Below are 21,963 nucleotides of genomic sequence, written 5' to 3'. Positions count from 1 at the left end.
GTAACGATCCAAGTAAAGAAAAAAAAAAAAAAAGCTCATTATTGTGTTTTTCTCACAGATATTCAAGAGTGTTACGAGGTGACCTTGCAGCAGAACTCAGAAGAAAGTGTTGTGAAAGAAGACAGAAGGCAGGATGCGTGGGAGGTAATTTTCCAGCTTCACATTATAGATTATGGAGAAAATAAACGTAAATATTTACTCCGTTCACTGTTAAAATACATTATTTACAGTGTATCTGGTGTAGCACGTACTGGCGTGTGCCGCACTTTGCCTCCTGGCTGCACAAAAAGGCACAGCGGCCAACACATGGTGTCACTACCTGTGTCCCTCACACTCCTACATGGGTAAGATGTTATCGTGAGTCACGGCGGCGATGACTTCAACCTGATGAGTGAGTGAGTGAGTGAGTGAGTGAGTGAGTGAGTGAGTGAGTGTGAGGCGGAGGAGAAGTTGGAGCGAGGGACACATGGGTAGAAAGAGAAGAGGGAAATTAGACCGAGTCAAAAGAGTACTGATTACCATTTGCTCATCAGTGGGCTGCTCTCGTGAAGTCAGCCGGTCTTTTCATTATAACAAGTGTTCGCACTCACATGGATATTTAGAATATTTCTAGTGTATAGTGAGGAGAAAATCCGATTTGTAGATATGAACATTATTCACAGAGACGTCTCACGCAAGTGGATTCATAGAAAACATGAATGCGAAAGCCTACAACACAACCACAAGAGCCACACAACAGAAACATAATCCCAATGGAAGCGATTGACAACTGATGGTGACCATGAAACGTGCAGAGTAACTCACTGTCGTCAGGTGAGCCTTCGTTTAAGGAAAGCCTCTCAAGCCAGTCGCCGCTTAAAATTGGATGAACCCAATCGGTTCATTCTGTCTGAATAAAATGATTGGTTGTCTTTATTACAATCCAGAAAGGGCCACAGACGTGTTTTTTACTTCTTTTAGAGAACTTTATTCATTGATAGCTATCGGGACCTGAAGAGGATTTCAAGAAATAAGATAAAGTGTTTCACAAGCCACTTACCAACCCCTTCCTTTGCTGCTTACATGGTGACAAGTCATTAGTTGGTTGTAATTAGTTGTTAAAACTCTTCAGCCTGTTCAGAGATCCTTAAAACTGTGCTCCAGGGGTCATCCATTTTCTCTGTGGTCACTCGGGACCTTCTGATTGCTGATGAATTGACACAGTGGAGATGATTTTAACCACCGGGTTACTGTCAGCAGGGTGTTAGATCTCTGGCAGACTCATCAGTGAACAGGGTTAATTATGGAGCAGGCGACTGTAGATCTGACTGAGCCACTCTGAATGTTCGGATCTATACTGGATTTCATATGTAGCCTGATAAATTGACTCTTGCATAAATGTCCTGATGCATATTTCAAGTATACGCAACGTTTTTTGAAAAACATGCACAGTACAATGCGTGTGCCAGCGATCTTTAGGCTTATAATAAAAAGGTGCTGCTGAATTACGCAATTCAATCCTCACACAAGATAAAAAGTTTAATCCAACATTATTCCTTCATGCTTCACAGCCCCCTCCAGTCAATCCCTTAATGGCAATATGTTTTTGGAAATTCATGTGCTAAGTCTGAACTGGATTGTGTTCGGTCAGCTGAACAGGGGAACTGCAATAAACTTGTCATTCGCTGGACTGTTATTAAATGGATGCTTTAGTGCAGGAAAGTGTGTTGTCCAGGTTGTGGCCGCTCGTCTGCACGTAAAACTTCAGTGACTGACAAGAAGGATTCTCATTTGTTTTGTGACCTTGTTTAAAGGACAAAATTAAGGAACGTATTAACAATCTGTTTTCTGTTTATCATATCATGGACATTATCTGCACAAATGATCTCTAACATTTTGGTCTGAAGAATCACAGACATATCGGATCATTGGCAGCAAACCACTGTGCTCTAAAGAAGTTAAATTGTTTAGTTGGATGCCACTTAATCACTATTAATTGTATATAAGTTGACATATTGTTTTATCGATTGTTTTATTTATCATTTACTTCTAGTCAACTATATATTAACTGGTATTTTTAGTTTATCCATCACATACTTAATCCCCAGCCTAGTACTGTGTTGACTCTTGTTTTTGTACTTTTTGTTATCTACCCATTACAATTAGCTGATGCATTTTTACATTTAGCTATTTCAATAATCCAATACAGAATATCAACAAACCACCATTTTGACCTCTGCCAAAGAAGTTGTGTTTTCACCCCTCTCCGTTTGTTTGTTTGTTGGTCAGCAACAAAAACTGAACGGATTTCTACTAAACTAGGTGGAAGGATGGGTCAAGAAAGAACCCGTTAAAATTTGGCATCAGGCATATTTATGGGCTATTAATGAATGTGTGCAATTTCGTGCAGATCTGAATAATCAAATTATTATCTACCTCATCTACTTCACAATCTTTCAACATATCTCCCCACAACCACTGAAGTGGCCCAGCGAGGGAGTCGATCAACAGCTGCATGAGGTGAACGTGTTCCTCCTCCATCAGTCCCATGGAAGAGGAACTAAACCACAAACTGTAACTGCTGCTTGAACTTTATTCTGCCGTCCTAAGCTCCTCTCAGTGTATTCTGTGATCCGCCCTGTCTAGCCTCTAATTCGGTGCAGCATGGCTCCTGATCCTTCCCCCCCCCATCCACTCCTCTCTGGATCACAGCAGCCTGTGGGGCCCAGGCACAGTCCTAGAGAGAGAAGAGGTGATGGAAGGATGCAGCAGTCATAGTTGGAAGTTTGAGAGAGGAAGAGAGAGCGAGCGCTGCTTAATGGACACCCAGTGAGGTGCTCATCAGTATTCTGGCCATGCTGTCACCTGAGTGGAGGATGGGAGGGAAACTAAATGAGTCTGCAAATTCCCTGATTTGGTGCAGAGAAGCAGGTGAGAGTGAAGAACGGCTCCTTCAGAGAACAAATGAAAGCAGACAAGAAGCTGTTTTTAGTAGATTTATTGAATCTATGATTACAGAGGAACTTGTGTTTTGATGGCAAGAACATTCAGGTGTTGTTTTTTTTATTTTATTGTGTAGTAGTCATGGAAGTGGTAGTAATGGCCTAATCAAAAAAACTCGAAGACTGAATACATTTTAAATATTATATAATTTTAACGTCATTTATTGAAATGCTGATTTTGTATATGTCTGCCGAATGTGTTTGTGTGTGTAATGCAAAGGCCATAAAAACTATTAAGCTGCTTTCAGACATGCACTGAACTCCGCAGTTCCTCCGTATTTTCTCCGGAGGAGGTGCATGTCTGAAAGCAAATGTCCGAGTGCGATGCTCCGCAGTTTCTGCAGACTTTCTGTGCCTGGCCTCCTGGTATAATGTCCATAGAAAGCCAGGAGGAGTCGATGTGTGAACACAGCAGGGGAACCCCGCTGGATTCACCGGAAGTGAGTTGGGGGGGTTGACGCAAACATGAATGACACACACGTAGAAGATACCTACGAAGATGTCAAGAGAGTTTGTGGTGATAAGAGCTGACAGCGGCGTCTGTGTGTTGTCAAGAAAATCATGTGATCTCCGCTAATACGTCACTTCCTGCCTCTGCCTGCTGCACCCGGCTACTGCACCTCTCCCCTGAATAATGTAGAGGATTTGTTGCTGTTGTGAACGCGTCTGGGCAGAGAATCTCATGCTGTGTTGTGCATGTGTGAAAGGCAAAGTGCTGGTAAACTCCGTAGCCAATTCTCCGGATTTTACCTGCAGGTCATGTCTGAAAACCACTTTAGACAGAGCGGGCAGCAGCAGCAGTGGTGGTGGAGGTGGTGGGTGGGGGCCTCTCTGGCTCTGGCAGAGCAGTTGACCTGTCTGCCAGTGCTGCCATGTGAGAACAGAGCCGTCAAAGTAAAACTCACTTCAACACCTCTGAAATAACACAGTACAGTATGTCTGATCTACTACACCAGTGCAAAATAAACAGTTGTTGTGAGCACGTTGATGTAGCCTGCTTGCTCGGGGGTGTGTACTTAGACACTTATATTTTCAACTTGAGCACAAGAGTAGCTTTCACTTAAAAAAGAAGTTACCGCTTGTTTGTAAAAAATCACTGGGCCTGTTTTACACTTTTGGTAACTTTGGTAAACTTGTATATGTGACAGCTCGCTCTAAAGGCTGCCCTCTGCTGGCAGATAAGTAGTGTGTCTCTGTGTGTTCGTGTTCGCAGTCAGTAGAAGGTCTCAGTCGCTGTTCTTGTTGTTTGTATCTCAACATGTAAATGGTAAATGGGCTGTATTACGAGTTATCTTTCTAGTCATCGACCACTAAACCCACACTATTCTACAATAAGCTGCTTTTATTTTCTGTCATACACACACTGCTGGTTCATGTATCTCGCCTCAGGAAACTTTTTAAGGAGCTGGGGAATCGAACCACCGATTTTTTTGTTGAGCGAACAACCCGTAGTTCCTCCTCAGCCACAGCTGCTCCAATACGTATTGGACTTAAATCATTTTGATTTCAGTTGCACATTTGCTGTTGAGTACAATTTGTCACATTAGACTAAAATGTTGAGTCCAGTTTTGTGCTGCTCTATTGTCACAGCTGACTGTTAATACATGCTTTTATCAACTAGCACCTGTTTTTGCTTTAGCAATCGTTTGACATTTTAGCAAAATGTTTTTATTCACTTTTTTGGCAACAATTAGATATTTATGTATTTTTAAGCTGTTTCTCAAGTCTTCACTTGTTGCGACTTGCTGTTCCTGAGAAGAAAGTGCATAAGCATATTTCCCAAAATGTTAAACCACTTCTTTACAGATGTTTGCAGTGGTTGTCATCCATGGTATCCACAATGCCCGGATCAATGTTGGAGTAGTGTTTTTTTCTAATCTGATTTTCACCATTCCTGTCTGAACATTGCTGTGTCCTTCAGGATCAGGAGGAGGAGGAGGGTGTGTCTCGGGTGCGAGTGACCAGCAGGAGGAGCCCTCACAAAGTGGAGCGAGTTTCTGGCCTGGTGACCCGTTCCCACGTCGACATGCCAAAGGTGAGTGGCACCAAGCAAACAGGACCAAGCAATGATCCAACAACGAATGGTCCTCGTGATGTGGTGATTACACATTCTCCACTGAGCGAGCTCCAGCATCGTGAAACATCTCTTACTGTTCACAAAAACCCACATGTCCTCCGTCACTGGTCACAGGTTCTTTGGACCTGTGACCAGTGATTGGGGTTTGCTTTGTGTTTGTTTGGTTCGCTCTGGAGTTTATGAGATACGTATTCAAACAGAGCGACAGAGAGGAGCAGACACACACACATGCGCCCCTGTGGATGGGGGAGAGGTTCTTCGTGTAGATTTTGTGACGCAACGCAGCGTTTTAACTTCGTAGTTGCTGAAGAAGTGACGACCCGGATTATCCAGGAACATGGATCTGAGTTCAGTGGGTTAATGTGGAGATCGGTTCTGCATGTGAGTGATTGGAAAGGAACAGAGGAGCAGAATCACTTGTTAACCCGATTTTCTTACCTATCTCTTTGCAAGCAAGCCGTTAGGGATATTTAGATGCAAGGCTTTCATGAGTAACAAGCACAGTCCTCCTTCTTCATGACAGAGACATGTCTTATAGGCTTGCCATGTTCTTCAGTATTGCTAAGGGCCCTTGTGTTCACATGCCTTCCCCATTACAACACGGCCAGTGGCACATGGCAGCAGAGGGGCCGCAGGCGTTGGCTTTTCAGCTGAGCCCAGAACTAGTGCAGTGGGGGGAGGCATGAGGATCTGGGGGCTAGGACGGGGTAAAGGAGATGGAGATGCAGGCTCTGAGCTCATGGACTCAATGTGCTTGTATGATAATGTCTCATAAGAACATGGTGAAAACACAGGTTGACTCTGGTGTGGATAATATGGAGCTGTGCACGTGTGTGTGTTGTGTGTGAGAGAGACTCCCTCTATCACATGAAGGAGGGAGGTGAGGGAGCCGAGGAGGTGCAAGGATTGGGAGGGAGGGAGGAAGGAGAGATATAGTGGGGGAGGCTGAGAGAGAGAGAGAAAGAGAGGCGAGGGCCGGTGCAGTGCAGAGCTGGAACGGACACCCAGAGCTCAGCCTTCCTCAGGTTGCCATGGAAACCACATTCCTCCCCCGCCTGCATCCCTACAGACTGCTCCGACTCTCTCTCTCTCTATCTATCTATCTCTCTCTCTCCTCGCTTTTCTGTTTTTCATCCTGTCTTTTTCATTCCTCTTCTAATTCGCATCTTTGTTTTTTTTTTTTATTCCTTCTCCCTTGCTCTCACTCTCGTTCTCTCTCGCTCGCTCTCTCTCTTTCTGCTCCGTTTTTTTTTTTACTCCGCACACACATTGAGCACATTTGTGATGATGCACACTCAGCAAGCACACAGTGATTTCACATGCATTGCTCTCTGTGGCAAGGTGAATGGATAATTACACACACACACACACACACACACACACACACACACACACACACACACACACGCACATATACACAGTTCTTTTTTGTTCATTCCCGTGCATTCATGGACACATAAGCACTTTGTTGTTTTCTCCGCATCTCTGTATTTTCTTCTCTCTATTTTTACTCCCCCTTCTGTTCAGCACCATGCTTCAATAATGCCCCCTCTAGTCATCACATTTCTGCCCACACACAGGGCACCTCAGCTTCGTTTCTCCGCAGCTATGGCGTCTCATCGTGGACACCTTCATCTTATTTCATCAATTGCTTTCACCTTCATGTTCGGTTTGCAGCTCATCTCTTAACCTCCTACTTGCATCCCTTTTCACAGCTCTCTTTCTTTCCGCTCCTTTCTTCTCGTGTGCGCACAAAATCTATGTGAAATGTGGGTTCCGTACCCATGCAGCTCTGATACAATCTCCCACTCTCCTCTTCTCCCCATCTCCCTCATTTCCCTCTATTCCCTCTTTCATTTTCCTCACTGTGTATGCTCCTCTCTTGTTTTTCCATCAGTCGGAGGTGCTCTGTGTGGTGTGTGTGTGTGATGGAGCAGCTCCGAGGCCTCTTATTGGGAGTCATGGCCATGTAGCCTTTGTTTTTCTGTGTTTGCACCTCTGGGAGACCTTTAGTTGTTGCTCCCCGGCAGGTTACCTTGTCTTTCAGTACAAAACTGATGAGTATCTCTAATGCACATTGCATCTCTCCTGCACACTTCACAAAGCTCTGATTCATTGAGCAGTATTATGTGTAAAAGATATTCCGCAATTTATTCCTTTCAATATCTGATATTTGCAGAGGGAAGGATCGTTCTGTCATGATGTAATGATGCCTGAGAGAGAGAGACTTATAAGACTTGCTTCCTCACCCCCTCTTACAGTTAGTTAAGGCTACAGTAAGAACAGCTTAGTACGTGTTGATAAACGGAGCTGCCTCTTTAAGGCTGCCTCACTGCCGACTGTCCTTTTATGGCGCCGCATCCGGTCAGGTGACGAAGGAGCAGAGTCACACAGCTTCTCTGAGAAATGCCTCGAAATGACTGAAAAGCTCAATACACGGTCTGTGCAGGGTGTCCAGGTGGGTTTATGTAATAAGGGTTGTGCAGGCTGATGCTGAGCTGATATTGTTTTTTTTTGGGGGGGGGGGGACGCGCAGTAGCATCTCTGTACAAAAGCACAGGATAATTTCCTCGCTTATGCCATAAATCACAGGCCCTTCTTTTTCATTTGTCAACCGAGGGTCAGAGGTCGCTGCTTTCATTTCACAAGATAAATCACCTCGTGCTGTTGATCTCTCCAGTCCAAGCTGTTTAATTGGGCACAGTATTTATCAATGATTGCACACACACATATAACCAACTCTGACTCATGCATACACAATATATATATATGTGTGTGTGTGTGTATACATATATATTTGTGCATGGACGTGCGTTAGATGAATGAATGAATCTTTCGGGTCGACTAAAACCAATTCGTTTCTGCAGGATAGGAGCAGCGATTGAATTTGGTCCGAGTCAGAGTGTAATTACAAGCTAACACTTCAACAGACCCTGCTGTGCAGTGTTGTTTCACTCTTTGTGACAATAAGTTGTTTCAGAATTCAGACGAAAAAGGTTTTTCACTTTTCCCCGGGGGTGGAGCATCTTAGTGCACGTTTTATGTTCAGTCGTGGAGGTAAGATCATTTTCTGTCTCTGGTTTTAATGTGTAGCCACTAAACAAATGCCAGTAACCGAATATTGCTTCCTCTGCTTGGCACTGCATCACCCATGGTAAAATAATCTTATGTGGGTGACAGTTTTATTGTGTAATAAACTGCAGATTAAATCGACAATAACACGTGATCCAATACAAGGACATTGCGAGTGACACCCTCGGAAATGATTGTCTAATTGAGTCCCACCAAAAGTACACAGCCTCAATAACAGTTTTACGTAATCTTCACAGAAAGTGTGTATATTGCAGAGATTTAGAATTTGATTACACCCCCCAGTATTAGCTTGCTCTAACTGAAATGTTAACTCTCAAATAAAAAGCATTGCATTTCTTTAGTGATTAAAACCAAAAACAAACAAAAAAAACTGATGTCCATATTTACAAAATACGTATATGTATACCAGCACTACTGTAATATCTCTGCTGTAATTCCATTGTTTCATATTAACTTCCTGTATTCCACTTCCTGCTGCCCCCCCCGATACATAAAACCAGCAAACGATTGGCTCTAAAAAGAATATTCAAATTTTTAGATATATATTAGGTTATGTAACATTCAAAGGGAGAGGTTTCTTTTCCCCTAGAGTTACTAAACATGCCCACATACACAGTTCATATGCAGATGTGTTTGTACGCGCATGCTCAGCCGCACACACAGATGACATGTGTGTTCATTCATTCAGGTGATACCTCTTTGTCCATCTCTGCTGCCTTCACCATGTGTTCGTCATTCCCTCTTTTTTTCTATGCCGCCAGTATGTGATTTTTTTTTTTTTTTTTTCCAGCCTCCTGACTGCGCTGTGTTATAAATGCGATGTGGACAGTTTGTAAGAGAGACAGAGCGCGGCTCGGGGAAGGATGGTTGCAACATGTGCTCAGTCATGTGTGCTGTGATCAATATGCTTACATCGTCCTTTCAAGCCGCTGCCTCCAAGCCCCGCCCCGTCGCTCTGATTGGCTTCGGCAGGGTTTGTGGCTGCATCCTACAATGTAACTTGAGGCATTCAGTGGTTTTCTATAGTCTCTGTTTGAAAATGATCAAGTTTCTGCCCTTTTTTTTTAATTTTGTGCTCGCAGCTTTGGCAATTCTCTGTAGGTTAGGGTGAAAGAATATTGTTATAATGGAGTGAGTTACTGTTGCATGTAATTAAGTGTGGCTGAGCCTGCTGTGTGTGCCTCCTGGTAGGCCGGCAACACAGTGCAGTGTGTGCCCTCGCCCCCAAAATCCTGCTCCTTGATGTTTTTAATTAAAGGTACTATGTCTTATATGTAAATCAAATCACTGTAAAAGCCCTATTATTCACGTATGAGCACTGTCACGTGCAGACAATGTGCAAATCTCTCCCCCATGCAGACACACCCAGCTCCGCTCCCCGTCACATTTCATTAATAATGCATATATGCAGGTCCTTAATGGTGACACTATAAGATTCCTTTTAAAAAAGATCAACCTTCGCAGTCAGTGTCAGGATGTTTTTAATCTCAATCTAGAAATTCATAAACATGCTAAAGGGTTCACGCAGGCAGTCCCGTCGCATGACTGCAAATACAAACAGATACATGAAAGCCATATAGCCTCTGCTTCCGTCTCTTTTTTCCCCCTCACACATTCTCACTCTCAATCTCTTCCTCCACCCACTCGAAAAGCCCAAGCGTGTAATCTTGTTGGTTTCGTACACGTGTTGATGTCATCATTGTGAACATAAAAATATTTCCCCTGTGGTTCTTAAACAAGGCTTCGGCGCTTCACTATTCTCCCACTGAGCTTATTTTGACCCAAACTTGACAACAACATAATTCAGCAGCGTAGTGCTACTTTGCAAGTGGAGAAGAGGAAGAGGGGTGGGGGGGGGATGTAAAGTAATGCAGCGTGATTCAAACGCACCCTTGTGTTGATGACCAGGAGAGAAGGATTTTCATGTGCTGCACCTGCCTCCATTGTGAGATTATTTACAGATGTGTGCTGTGACACAGAGCCCGGGGGTTGCAAGTCACTAGCACAAGAGAGCTGTTAGGTCTGCAGCTGAACTAGAGATGACTGTGGAGGTGACCAGTGACCAGTCAGAGGCACGGGGGGGGGGCTCACTGTAAGTTGGATTTTGGCTGCCGACTTGTTTGGTGGAAAACATGGATTAGACTCACACTCATTGGAGCGGGGTCAAGGTTTGACTGTGGACAATGACCTACCTTTTTTTTTCTTCTTTTTTTTATAAGAATGTAAAAACTGACATATGCAATGTTTTTATTGCGGCTTTAAGAGTGAGGCAGTATTTTCACCCGAGGCAGGCAGCGGTGAGGCTTAGGTGCTGCGGCCCCTTTAAGAGAAGCCAGTGAAGCGCTCAGTCCTGTTGGTGCTGCTGCTGCTGATGGCAGCGCTGCCAGTTGATTGGCTGTGGCTGTCAGGACTGAGGTGCTAGAGGGATGCTGCTACATATCCCCTGTCCCTCCCTCCCTCCCTCCCTCCCTGCATCTCTCTCTCTCTCTCTCTCTCTCTCTCTCTCTCTCTCTCTCCCCCGCACTCGCTCGCTCTCCATCTCCCTCTTGCTCGCTCGCATCCCTCTGAATAATCCACATCTAGGGCAAGCTGGCTGAGGGGCGATCCAGAGCTCAGCTCCTCTCTGCAGGCTGAGAAAAGAGACAGAGGGAGAACGACAACGATTTTCAACGCAGGAGGAAAAACGTGATATTTTGACGGGAAGATACCAAGAATCAAGAGAGGAAGATTTTCATCAGCGGATATCATTTATTTATATATATATTGTTTATATATCTATATATATATATTTGTACACACACATATAGATATTTATATATATACCTTTATCTCTGTACATATCTGTATTTGTGCTCGTCTGTTTATATTAATATTTTTATATGTATTTGTGTGTGTAAATATATATGATATATAAGCAAGAGAATATATACATATATATACATATATATGTGTGTGTATATATATCTATATATATATATACATGAATTTATATGCGTATCACTGTGAACCAAGAGAAGCAAGAGGAAATTTCTATCATTGGGGCTGGTCTCTGATTGTGTGGTCGTATACAATATTTTGAATATTTCGTTTGATCTTCTACGTCAAGAGGACAAAGACTACGTGCCCATTTTGTATTTTGTTTTCCCGTTGCTGCTTTCCATTCCTCCTGATCTTTCTTTTTTCTACGTACGAGAGGAATAAAGCGGAGAGTGACTGGATTTGACAAAAAGGGAAAATCTGTAGAAATTCCTGTGATTAGTGTTATTTCCGTTGGCATTAGCGCTCTGTGAGCCGATCACAGCTGCTGTGTGAGATCTGAGGAGGCAGCAGCGACAGTGCCACGCCGCTCAGCTCAGCATCAGCCCAGCCAGCATGCACAAACACCACCACTGCTGTAAGTGCCCAGAATGTTATGAGGTGACCCGTATGGCTGCCCTGCGTAGGATGGACGCCCCGGCATATGGAGGAGACTGGCAGGCCGAGCCCTATGGATACCCGCCTGGGTATGGGGGAGGCCAGACCTTACCTCCCCCAGCTTCAGGGGGAGGTGGAAGCATGGGAGGAGGAGGGGGAACTTTGGGGAGAAGTAAGGGCAAGATTATGTCTAGTGGGGGCCCGGGAGGCCCCAACCCAAAGGGCCAATCCAAGGGAGGCCCCAAAGTAAACGGCAGCAACTCCAGTGGTGGACAAGCAGGATGGTGGCCTGAATGCACCTGTACCAACCGGGAGTGGTACGACCAGGTAACTCATCTTCCTCACTCTGTTAGATAAGCTCAGGGCTGTGGGGCCTGGCATGGGAGACTGGGATCAGATGGGCTGCTGCTGTAGTAAAGCAGAGACGATCATGTTTCAGCTGAGGCTGCTGCTTTATGGAGGAGGATTCATATTTAGTATTCACCCCAAGCCTTCCTTTCTCATGTTGGTGACTGTGGTTCTTCTACTGGAGAGGAGAACAGGACTGATCTAGTTCCACTGCACACGCATGGAGATGATCCTCATGTTTGGATTTGATGCAGATGACTAATGCTTATAGATTTAACACACCTAGTGTATGTCGTCAAAGACTTGCGCTGATGCAGCTACCATAGGCCAAAATGGTGCATTTTCAGCCGCTGGAGCAGCAGCATTGAATGGCAGCTTGCTTTTATTTTGAGTTATCTGTCAAAGCTGTTTCTTCAACACTACAGACGGACTTTGTTAGGGATTGGATGTAAGAAATAGATTTCACAGACATCCAGTAATGGTAGGTTTGTGTCTCGTAGACTCTCAGTGGTGGAAAAGATGATGAAATCAAAACCAGCTCCATTCTTATAAATTGCCATTGTTGTTTTGCGAAGCCGTTTTTCTCCAAAGCGTCACAGTATAAGGAATGTGTGGTCGGGAAAAGAGAGAATCAGCAGCAATGTGTCGCTGTCATACATGCCACACAGTGTGAATGAAACTGCCTCTTCACATGCGCTCCATTTTGTGCCTAATATCCCCATCTATTGACATGTATTTATAAATGACAGTTGATGTAAGGTCAGAACAGCTTCAGAAGCGCAGTCTTTAATTAAGCAAGGTGCACGTATGAGAGCATGAGCCGGGGTGGGGGAAGGGTGGCTTTGGTGAGCGAGAGATTCAAGGAACCGATCTCGCTGTGCATGAGTATGTGTCTATGTGGTCTCGTATTTGCAGCAAGTGGAGCCACTGCATTGTTTGTGCGTCCCCCACACACACACGTTAATGTCTGATCGCGTTTTGAGTAAGAATTAGGAGGCAGCAGGAAGGAGGAAGGTGAGGAGAGGCACGGGGGTAAAATGGAGGCTGAGATTTCAGTGGCAGAGAGGAAGAGATCCCCCTGAGCTGAGCCCACATATGAGCCGCAACCCAGCTGATATTAGCAGATCACTACAGACAAGGGAAGGCTTTACCTTCGGAGAGGCAAAGAGAGAAAGACGCCGTCTTGACTCCTGTTCAAATCCGTCGCAAGCCATTTTCTAGTCAGCTGGATTCAGACCGGTCCAGCTTATTTCATGTTTCACACATTTGAAAGGCTCATGGCAGATGTGATTATGTAAGCAGTTATTGCTTACATGGAGATTCTATTCCTCATCAGTATTGAAACCTCATTGTTCTGATATCCATATTATATTTAGCCTCTGCTTCATGAAATATGTTCTCTCCCATTGCACCATGATGCATGTCAGGATCTCATGTTGTGGACACATCACCATTATTGGTTCAACCACACTGTAGTATCCTATATACTATATACTTGCTCCTTTGCTGTATCATGCGAACGTGTGCCTCATAAAAAAAAACCTTTACAGTATAATATCCATCCTGGCATTCAGGATGTAGAATAAATTAAAGATCCAGTGATGTGATGAGCAGTGGATGATTGGTGGTGGTGGTGGTGGGGGGGGGGCAGCTGTCAGTGGGGTGAAAATGCTAAGGTTGAAAAAGAGAGAAATAAGCCAATAAAGGCAGGCGGCGGGCCTGTGGAGGGGGAGGGGGTTACGTAAGAGGAGGCAGTTGGTGGTGCTGTCAGAGAGAGGAAGCAGAAGAGGCCCTGACACCGTGGACAAGCATCTGCCCCTCCGTGTCTTAAAACAGGCCTGTGAACGGCCACTATACGCTCGCCCTCTCCAATGCGAACGAGCCCATGGCACGGCATGGACGGAGAGACGCACCCTCCACCACCCCCCCACCCTCCCGCCTCCTTCCTCGCAGTCACCGTTGCTCATCCTTGGGTGGGAAATGTGAATGCTGCCCCTCCCCCCGCCACCTATACACAGCCGGGGAGCAGCGATCACACACGCCCCAAACACACACGTCTATTATCTTATAGCTCCTGTAAACACTGTTTTTTGGACGCAAGCACGATAATGAAGAGGCAATAACCTTGTGCAGTCATTCAGGATTTTCTGAGCTGGCTATTTTCTTGGCTGGATCATTGACATTTTCAAATGGCTCCTGTAGCCATGAACACTTCATGTATGTGCGAGGAAATCATTAGACACCCCAGGACATAACGATGCCATATTCGTAATTTTTTTCCCTCTGTCATGTATTTACTAAATGAGTGTGTGGCTATTGTCGAGGGCTCGCTAGCTTAATTATGAATGATTCCATTTGGGATTATGAGAACATTCTTTAAAACAAGAGCGTTTGAGTTTAAATCTGAGAAAAGTAGAGACCTCAGTCTACGGGGAGCTGCAGTCAGAAAGCTCCCTCTTCCCCCCGCGGGCTCCAATCTGTCTTTGTGTGTTCTCCAGCTCTGTCGCTATGATTAGCTTTAAATATTAATTGGATTTTTACTTTATTTATTAGCATCAAGATTCGGTCCAAAACACTGTGCCAGACCTGTGTAGGACAGGTCTTTGTAGTGGCAGTGGTGTTTCAAATTAATGCGCAGGGACGGTGGGCGTTAATGTCGAACACTCCCATAGGTGATTACAACTTGACAGCCTTCAGGCCTTGATCAGAAGTGTGTGTGAGTGTGTGTGTGTGTGTGTGTGTGTGTGTGTGTGTGTGAGAACATTTACAGTCACATTGATTTATCGGTGTCGTTGCATTGTACTGTACATCTTTCTGATGAGATTTCCTTCACTTGGATTTGAGTTGCCGTTCCCGTATCAGAAACTCAGAGAGAATTGTCGGATGGGATTCAGATGTGTGTCCGGGTCCAAATGTCTTGAGCTGGATCTCCTCCTGTGGTCTTGAAAGGCTCCGTCTAATACCTGGTATAGTCTAATCAGACTAAGGCTTTTTATATCTAGAAGAGACGTATGTGATCAGAAGGAAAGTGAACTCAGCAAATCCATACATTTCCTTTTCAAAAAGGTGACCTGAACGATAACAGCAAAATGGGTGTTGTATTCATTACACCCACAGAGGCAGTTCCTGTCAGCGCATTCAATCCAGCGTGATGCATAATTACTGCAAGGTTGTTTTTGAGTGTGGAGTAAGACGAACAGATTTGCATATGTTGTGCGTAACATCACGCATCAGAGCTCTGAAAGGCAGTCGACGTGGATTAAGATACAAACAAAAGAGTTGGAAGTTGAGAGAAAACATAAATACAGACAAACCTTTCTCGGTTACTATCATTTTCCTACACCACTGATGAGTAGGTGACTTATGTTGTCTGTGCATTTCTGTGTTAAGTTGTGTTTTGCGAGAATTAGCAGCACGTTTATCTATTCGGTCGTGTTAAATGTTTGCTCCAAAAAGCGTATTGATATTTTTTCCTAACTGGCTTGTGTTGTGTCCATTTGCATTTAACTTGGTGCAAATTGAGCTCTCAGGGCCACCGCACTCCGTAAACACTTCAAGTTCCCATCACTGTTTGATCATGATATGGTATTGAAGTGGTTCAGTGGTTAAGCGGTTTAAGAATGTGCCTTTCTGACAAATAGTAAACTTGAAATCATTCTCAAAGTCATTTCTCAGTCCTCTGTGTCATTAGTTATGTTCTTTGCAAATAATTTGAAAATATAGACATCCCCAAAAAAACTGTGAAAAGACACTTCTTTTACTGTCTACTCTCCTTTCGTCAGCGAGGAGAGAGTATGTCTGACATCATCCTTTGACATTTGATCTGAGGACCCGGCTCTTCCGTGCGGTCGCTGCTCGTCTCACACTCATCCAGACAATCGTTTTCAAAACACAATGAGAGGCAGAATAAAGGCTGACACAGCGACATGTTCAAGTTTGTCTACACTGTAGCTTAAACAACGTGTATCTATTGTGAATATACACAATTCCTGTTTAACCTTTAGTGAGGTGTACATGCTTCTAGGATTTTGGATTTCTGTGAAACCATTAAACCAGGTGATTTGATGGCATTAAAGAGCAGCGTGCTCATGTGGAGACGCTCAGCCGAACACATGGTTCCTTCAGAAGGAGACGATAACGCTTCTCAGGTTCCTCGCTGTTGTTCAGGAGACGTATGTATTTAGCTCTCATGTCACTTTCGCAGAAAATGTTGGTCAAACAACATCATAATTCAATTATGGGCAAACAGGGTAATTCTTTGTTTGGTCCTAAGATGTTGGGGGTGGGGTGCAGAGTTGTTCACGTAACCACAGACATAATGATGGACGTTAGCCATTACTGAGTGTTCTTTCAAACTGTGCATCGCAGGCTCAAAACATTTAGCCACAGTGAGCGGCGATGACGATGTGAACAGCTCTGCAGTGGTTTCATGAACTTAGGTCGTTTCAGTCACAATGTAGAAGAGCAATAGTGGATTTTTATAGAAAATTTGCTTCATGAACTTAACTCTCATATGACCTGCATGTGCTAACTGTCACATCCAGTTCAGTGTAATTTCTCCATAATGGTAATGAGTCTCAACAAGTTTAAGGCATGTTGAAGAGCTGCAGGCAATAAGGAAGCAATAAGATTAGCCGATGTTTTTAAAATAGTTTCAAAATGGCTGCAATATGTGATATAAATGTGCACATTTGATTTGCTGCACCAAACTTTAGGTTCAGTACAAGAAGAGGAGCAGCAGGTTCTGTTTCTGCTGTTTAATGTGCCACCCTTCCTTAGTCAGGTGTCAGTGAGTAAATCCACTTGTCAGGTAACTCAATGTGTTTCTGTAAATGTGTGTAAGAAAAATGACAATTGTTGCAGCGCAGATGATAATTCATCTCTTCACAATCTAACTATTAAGCGGTTTTGGTGTTTGCTGAAACACTTTTTGGAAAAAAACTGTAATTCAGCTTTTCAAACCACTGCAGAAATTATGATTCAGATGCCAAACGCTCGCTTTTCACTGATCTCATACAAATTCAGAGCACATGCTGTAATTTAATTTTCTGTTCAGTTGTCTTTTAGCAAATCTCCTACATCATATCTTCCCTTGTGCGCCTGCCTGTCTCACTGTCTTACACACACACACACACACACACACACACACACACACACACACACACACACACACACACACACACACATATGTACAATATAAGCAAACACACTTAAGCCGTACACAGAACTTTGCTCAAAAACAAAGTGCTCCTAACCTATGAGAATGTAGGGTAAAGAGAGGATAGTGAATCATGGGTAAATGCACTATGAAACAAGGGAGACAAGGTGCACTGCAATATTTATGTGCACTTTGACAAAAGTTGGCCTTTTTTACGATGCGCGAGCGGGAAGGGACGGAGCGCCTGAGAAAAGTCAGATGCTGCGGAAGAGACTTTGACAAGCGAGCCGCCATTATGGGGGCTGAGAAGTTTGATCTGTGATGAAGACCCAGGACCCGAGCCACGCTGATTCCCACCTCCTACTCTTCCTCTGAAAGCCTCCGCTCGACAGCTGCGCCGCTCTTTACCTTTGCATCGCGTTCACAGACTGAATCTGCTCCTATTGTTTCAACATGGAGGTCCCCTGTGAAATGCTGGATTCGCTGGAATGTGTTGCCGCCTCTGCCAAAGCAGATTTAATGCTCATCAAGCTGTTTATTCATTACTGCAGTTTGGCTACAGCTACGTGATGTATAAATATATATGTAGAGGCCTTTTGTACAGTGTTACAGGTGCAGTAGCCTGAAGCTGCAGATCCTGTGTGTGGAGTTGTGTGTCCTCCTGGAAGCCGAGGCTGCCATGCCCCTGTGATCCATATGGTCATTGTCAGAGGCCCTGCCAGAGATCAGACCCATATCAGCTCGCCTGTTCTGCCCCCTCTCTCAGGCTCTCGCTGCCAGCCAGGGGAGGAGAGGAGAGAAGGGAGGAGAAGGGAGGGGAATGCTGTTTGTTTGTTTGCTTGTCTGCTTTGTTTTATTTAGGGTTTTTTGCTGATCACAGTAGCGACTGGCCTAGAAAAGTGACTGTGCTGCGCAGGGCAGAGTGGACCACTGAATCAGCGATGGAAGCGTCAGATTTTCTGTCAGAGAGAGAGAGAGAGAGAAGCGAGGGACGTGCGGGGCCTTTGATTAAACGCTCTACCACTGTTGCTGTTGATTAAAAGAATCAGACATTAGTGCGCGATGGTTTGTATCTACACATATGAGAGCTTTTTCCTCGGTTGTGCGAGACTCATTTCAGCAGGATCGCTCTGGCATCCTCTGCACGGTGCACCGGCTCCATCACCCACATGCTACCATGGAAAATGTGTGTGTCCAATCAATACCAGTGAAGAGCTAGTCCCTAAGTCTTCTGACTCCTCTTCATTTTTGTGGGGGAGTGTGGGCGCTTTCAACAGCGCTTCGGCTTTTATTGCTTTTATTCAACCACCACATCAGCTGTTATTTTGGTGATACTTTACAACAAGGTACACACAATACTCGAGAAGGAGTCAGCACCACAGAAACAGGAGCTGACTGCTCATAAATCATTTTAAATAAATGATTTTGTATTTGATAAGTACAAGTTACCTTAGAACAGACGGGTAGAGTCGATATATTATTACATAATCTTTATAATAAGATTTTAGAAATATTCCATTTTTATAAGCATCACATTTTCTTCACTGTTTGTTGCTGAAATGTGGACCAATGCATTTAGTATTGTGTAACATTTCGTATAAGCAATTCCCATAGTACAACATTGTGTCATGATTACCTACCTTCTCTAATCAACAGTCATTTCCTTTGTGCAGTTTTTGAATTTGCTTTTAAGCTACTGTCAATGAAATCCATCACATACATTTTAATTTGAAACAACTGCAGAGGAAGTGTAGTAACTTAAGTGTAAAAATTATTAGAAGTAGTGAATGAAAGGGAAACGCTCAGAAACCTACATTATTACAGGTTTTTCACACAAGCTATAGGAGAACAGGTTATTCAATCTGTCTTCTGTGTTTTTACCAAACCTTGACTTCTCTGTGCTGATTAACTATAATTTGAGACTTGACCTTTATTTGAATATTTCTTTTACAGTAAACTCAGAGCATTGACACCATATTGTTTGGCTAATGTCTTCTGACTAGATGCTGCAAGCTGACTGCTGAAGTCATTTCACTGAAGACATTGTGACATGTCACAATAGGAAAAGCACAGGTGTAAATCATGAAATGAATGATGGCTGAATTTCAATAATTAGACTCCTGGTATTGTTGCTGCTGACTCACTGTCTCACTGTGTAACTTACCAGGACAAGTAAATTTCATTTTTTGTCAGAACAGCAAAATGATTGAGGTTGGATATGTGTGAGCTTTAAGGTTGATCACTCACACATGTTCATTTTCACTCTCACAGATTTAATTAGCAGGCAGCAGCTTCACAACAGTTGGTCACTCATGAGAAAGAGCCCTCTGCTCATTAGTGGAAACATTTCTTGAGCAAATGAATGTAAAAAACATAATTTACGCCATTTACACAGCCTGTTCAAGGCGTCTTTATACTGTTATGTGTAGAGTACAGATGTAATGGCTTGACATTGTTGTTGGCAAACCGACACACTGGCTCTAGAGAGAGAATTTAACATGTTTGTGTTACCTGAAGGCCACCGTAGTTTCTCCAACACGCTGGGAAAGGGTTTTTTTAGGCGAGAGAGTTCAGTTGTTTGAAAGATGCAACTTTACCTCTAGATGCCACTAAAAGCTACACACTGAAGCTTTAACTATTGATTTATTTGAAATGATGCATTTGTTTGTCATCATTCATTCATTGGTATCTACACAACAACATTTGTGATAGTCGTGTTGAAACTATTTTGGCCTTTACACACACTATCCAAGTTCTATTCAATTCTATTCATTGCAGGAAATCACATGAGCGCTGATTAGTGACTGGTTACCTCGTTATTCAGGTTATTCATCATCCAGATAAGCTAAAAGAATATTCTTTGTCTGTGTGTGTGTGTGGGAGACATTTGGCGAATCGGTGCGTTTCTTACCATGTGTAGCTGCTCTGAGTGCCATCTCTGTCTAATGCATTATCCAAGCAGCCCTTCAGCCATTTGGTCTGGCCTCTCGTGTGTGTTTGTGTGTGCCTGCGTGTGTGTGTGTGTTGTTTGTCAGTGTTCTTCATTTCTGTCGTCCCCCCCCTCCTGTCGTCTTCTGCTGCTCTTCTCCTCCTCCGCTCTTTCTTTTTTCATGCATAGTACGAATCAAAGGCTTCATTTCCAGGTGTAGAGCAGTGTTCAGAGAGGATGCAGCAGCAGCAGCAGCAGCAAACAACTCCAGGCCTGCGCTTCAGTATGATTAGTTTAATTTAATATCATATGCACATGCAGTTCTTCACAGGAATACCACATCAGTGCCTCGTAAATCATTGTTTAAAGCTGACTGTGTTTTAGAGCAGGATCTCTGTTGAATAACAATTTACTTCTAATAGTTTGACTAAAACACAATTTAATTCATATATTATGGATGTTTTTCTGCTAGAATCAGAAGCTGTTCCTTACCAACAACCGTTACCATCTGTTTTTTGCAATCTACATCTTATATTTAAACTTTTTCTCATCATCCTGTTACAGTGGCATTTAATTGTGCACATTTGTGGTTGTGGGGACTTTACTTGACATTCGGTATCTTTAACCTGGAGTTTGCAGTGTAAAATAATTGTACTGTGTTTTTAACATGATTAGCAAAAACAAAAATAGGTATACTTAAAATCTTTTATTGTCTCCATGATTATGCTTGTTGGTAATATGTTAACCAATAAGAATGATGGCCAGTATTTGGGCTGGGTGATAAAACAATATCAATAATTATCCCAGTGTAATTTTCATCAATAGCAATATAGCAGAGGTTCAATATATATCCATAAAATGCCTGTAAATTGTGCAAACACAGTGAGGAGGTTCAACACATCATTGATCAACCTCAGATTTGTAAAATGTTTGAAACCACAACCTTCACTCTGAAGCAAATATCAGACAGTGAACTTAATGGAAATAATAATGTGACAATCATTGTGATAATTATCGATATGATATTTTAATCTCGATATGATTTTTGGGCCGTATCGCCCCGTCCTAGCCGGTACAGACATACAGTATATTGTGACAGCATATGTTTGGCTCACATGGACTTCCTGTCCCCACCCCCCACCGAGCTGACAAGATGAGAGGCCTGGTTACGTTATCCAGACATATGTCTCCTGAATGTCCGCAGAAGCACCGACGATCTTTAAACACATCCCTCCGTTAATTATCCGTCATTATTTTCTATCAGTGAGACTCAACCCCATCTACCCGCCGAGTTTGCCAAAGCAGGAGCACGCACCTCAATCTCGGAGGCAGAGAGCGATGAAGAAGAGAGAGAGAGAGAGAGAGCGTGCCCTCACTGTGTCGTTGATATAAACACGAGCAATCCCAGCTTAATATCATACATCTTATTACACTGTTCATCGTACATCTCTGCCCTGAAATAGCTTTTATGGATTTATTGCGGTTTGTTTCCCTCTGTGCATCCGTGCTCGTGTGTTAAGGTGTTGTCAAAATGTGACACAACCTTCCCCAGTACAAGTCAGATCCAAATTAAGTTTTTAAAAGCTCTTATGTAGCATAAACAAAAGAGCATTAAGGACATGGTGTGTGTGATGTTTTTAAAGCTACAGTTTGAGTTCATGGTCTCCTGCCACATGGAACTTCCCTCGTCGCTCGTGTTGTTATCTTTATATTTGGATATTATGTATTAGCTGTTGTGATCATCTAGGTTTGCAGTCAAAGACCTTTTCCCTGATTGCCTTGACATTAACGCCGTACGTTCCTGCCGCACTGGAAAGCTGATTAAATATTCCTCAACTCATCATTAAAACTATGATATTCATACAGAATCAGAGAGCAGTATGTTAATGTAACAAATATGATTTGAAATTGCAATCTCTTTTATGAGATTCAGTTCATGTATCGAGTGAATAACTAAATAAGT

At 43.4% G+C, this 21,963-nt stretch overlaps 1 protein-coding gene across 8 annotated transcripts in view; it reads left to right on the top strand.

Moving 5' to 3' along the window:
- Nucleotides 1-21,963, top strand: part of dlg3 (discs, large homolog 3 (Drosophila)) — a 77,000-nt gene that overhangs the window by 8,235 nt on the left and 46,802 nt on the right. For 5 of the 8 annotated variants that reach the window (XM_035160584.2, XM_035160579.2, XM_035160582.2 and 2 more), the window contains exons 3-4: nucleotides 59-144; nucleotides 4,903-5,016. In XM_035160584.2, coding sequence (XP_035016475.1) covers nucleotides 59-144; nucleotides 4,903-5,016 — 200 coding nt within the window. Of the gene's footprint in view, nucleotides 1-58; nucleotides 145-4,902; nucleotides 5,017-11,100; nucleotides 11,893-21,963 lie in introns of those variants that run through there. The other 3 variants (XM_035160585.2, XM_035160581.2, XM_047340701.1) reach the window with 2 other exon arrangements.

This window comes from Hippoglossus stenolepis, chromosome 7 (assembly GCF_022539355.2).
Source record: "Hippoglossus stenolepis isolate QCI-W04-F060 chromosome 7, HSTE1.2, whole genome shotgun sequence".
NCBI lineage: Eukaryota > Metazoa > Chordata > Actinopteri > Pleuronectiformes > Pleuronectidae > Hippoglossus > Hippoglossus stenolepis.
The sequence above is the reverse complement of the archived record's forward strand: the minus strand, read 5'-3'. Positions and strand labels throughout refer to the sequence as shown.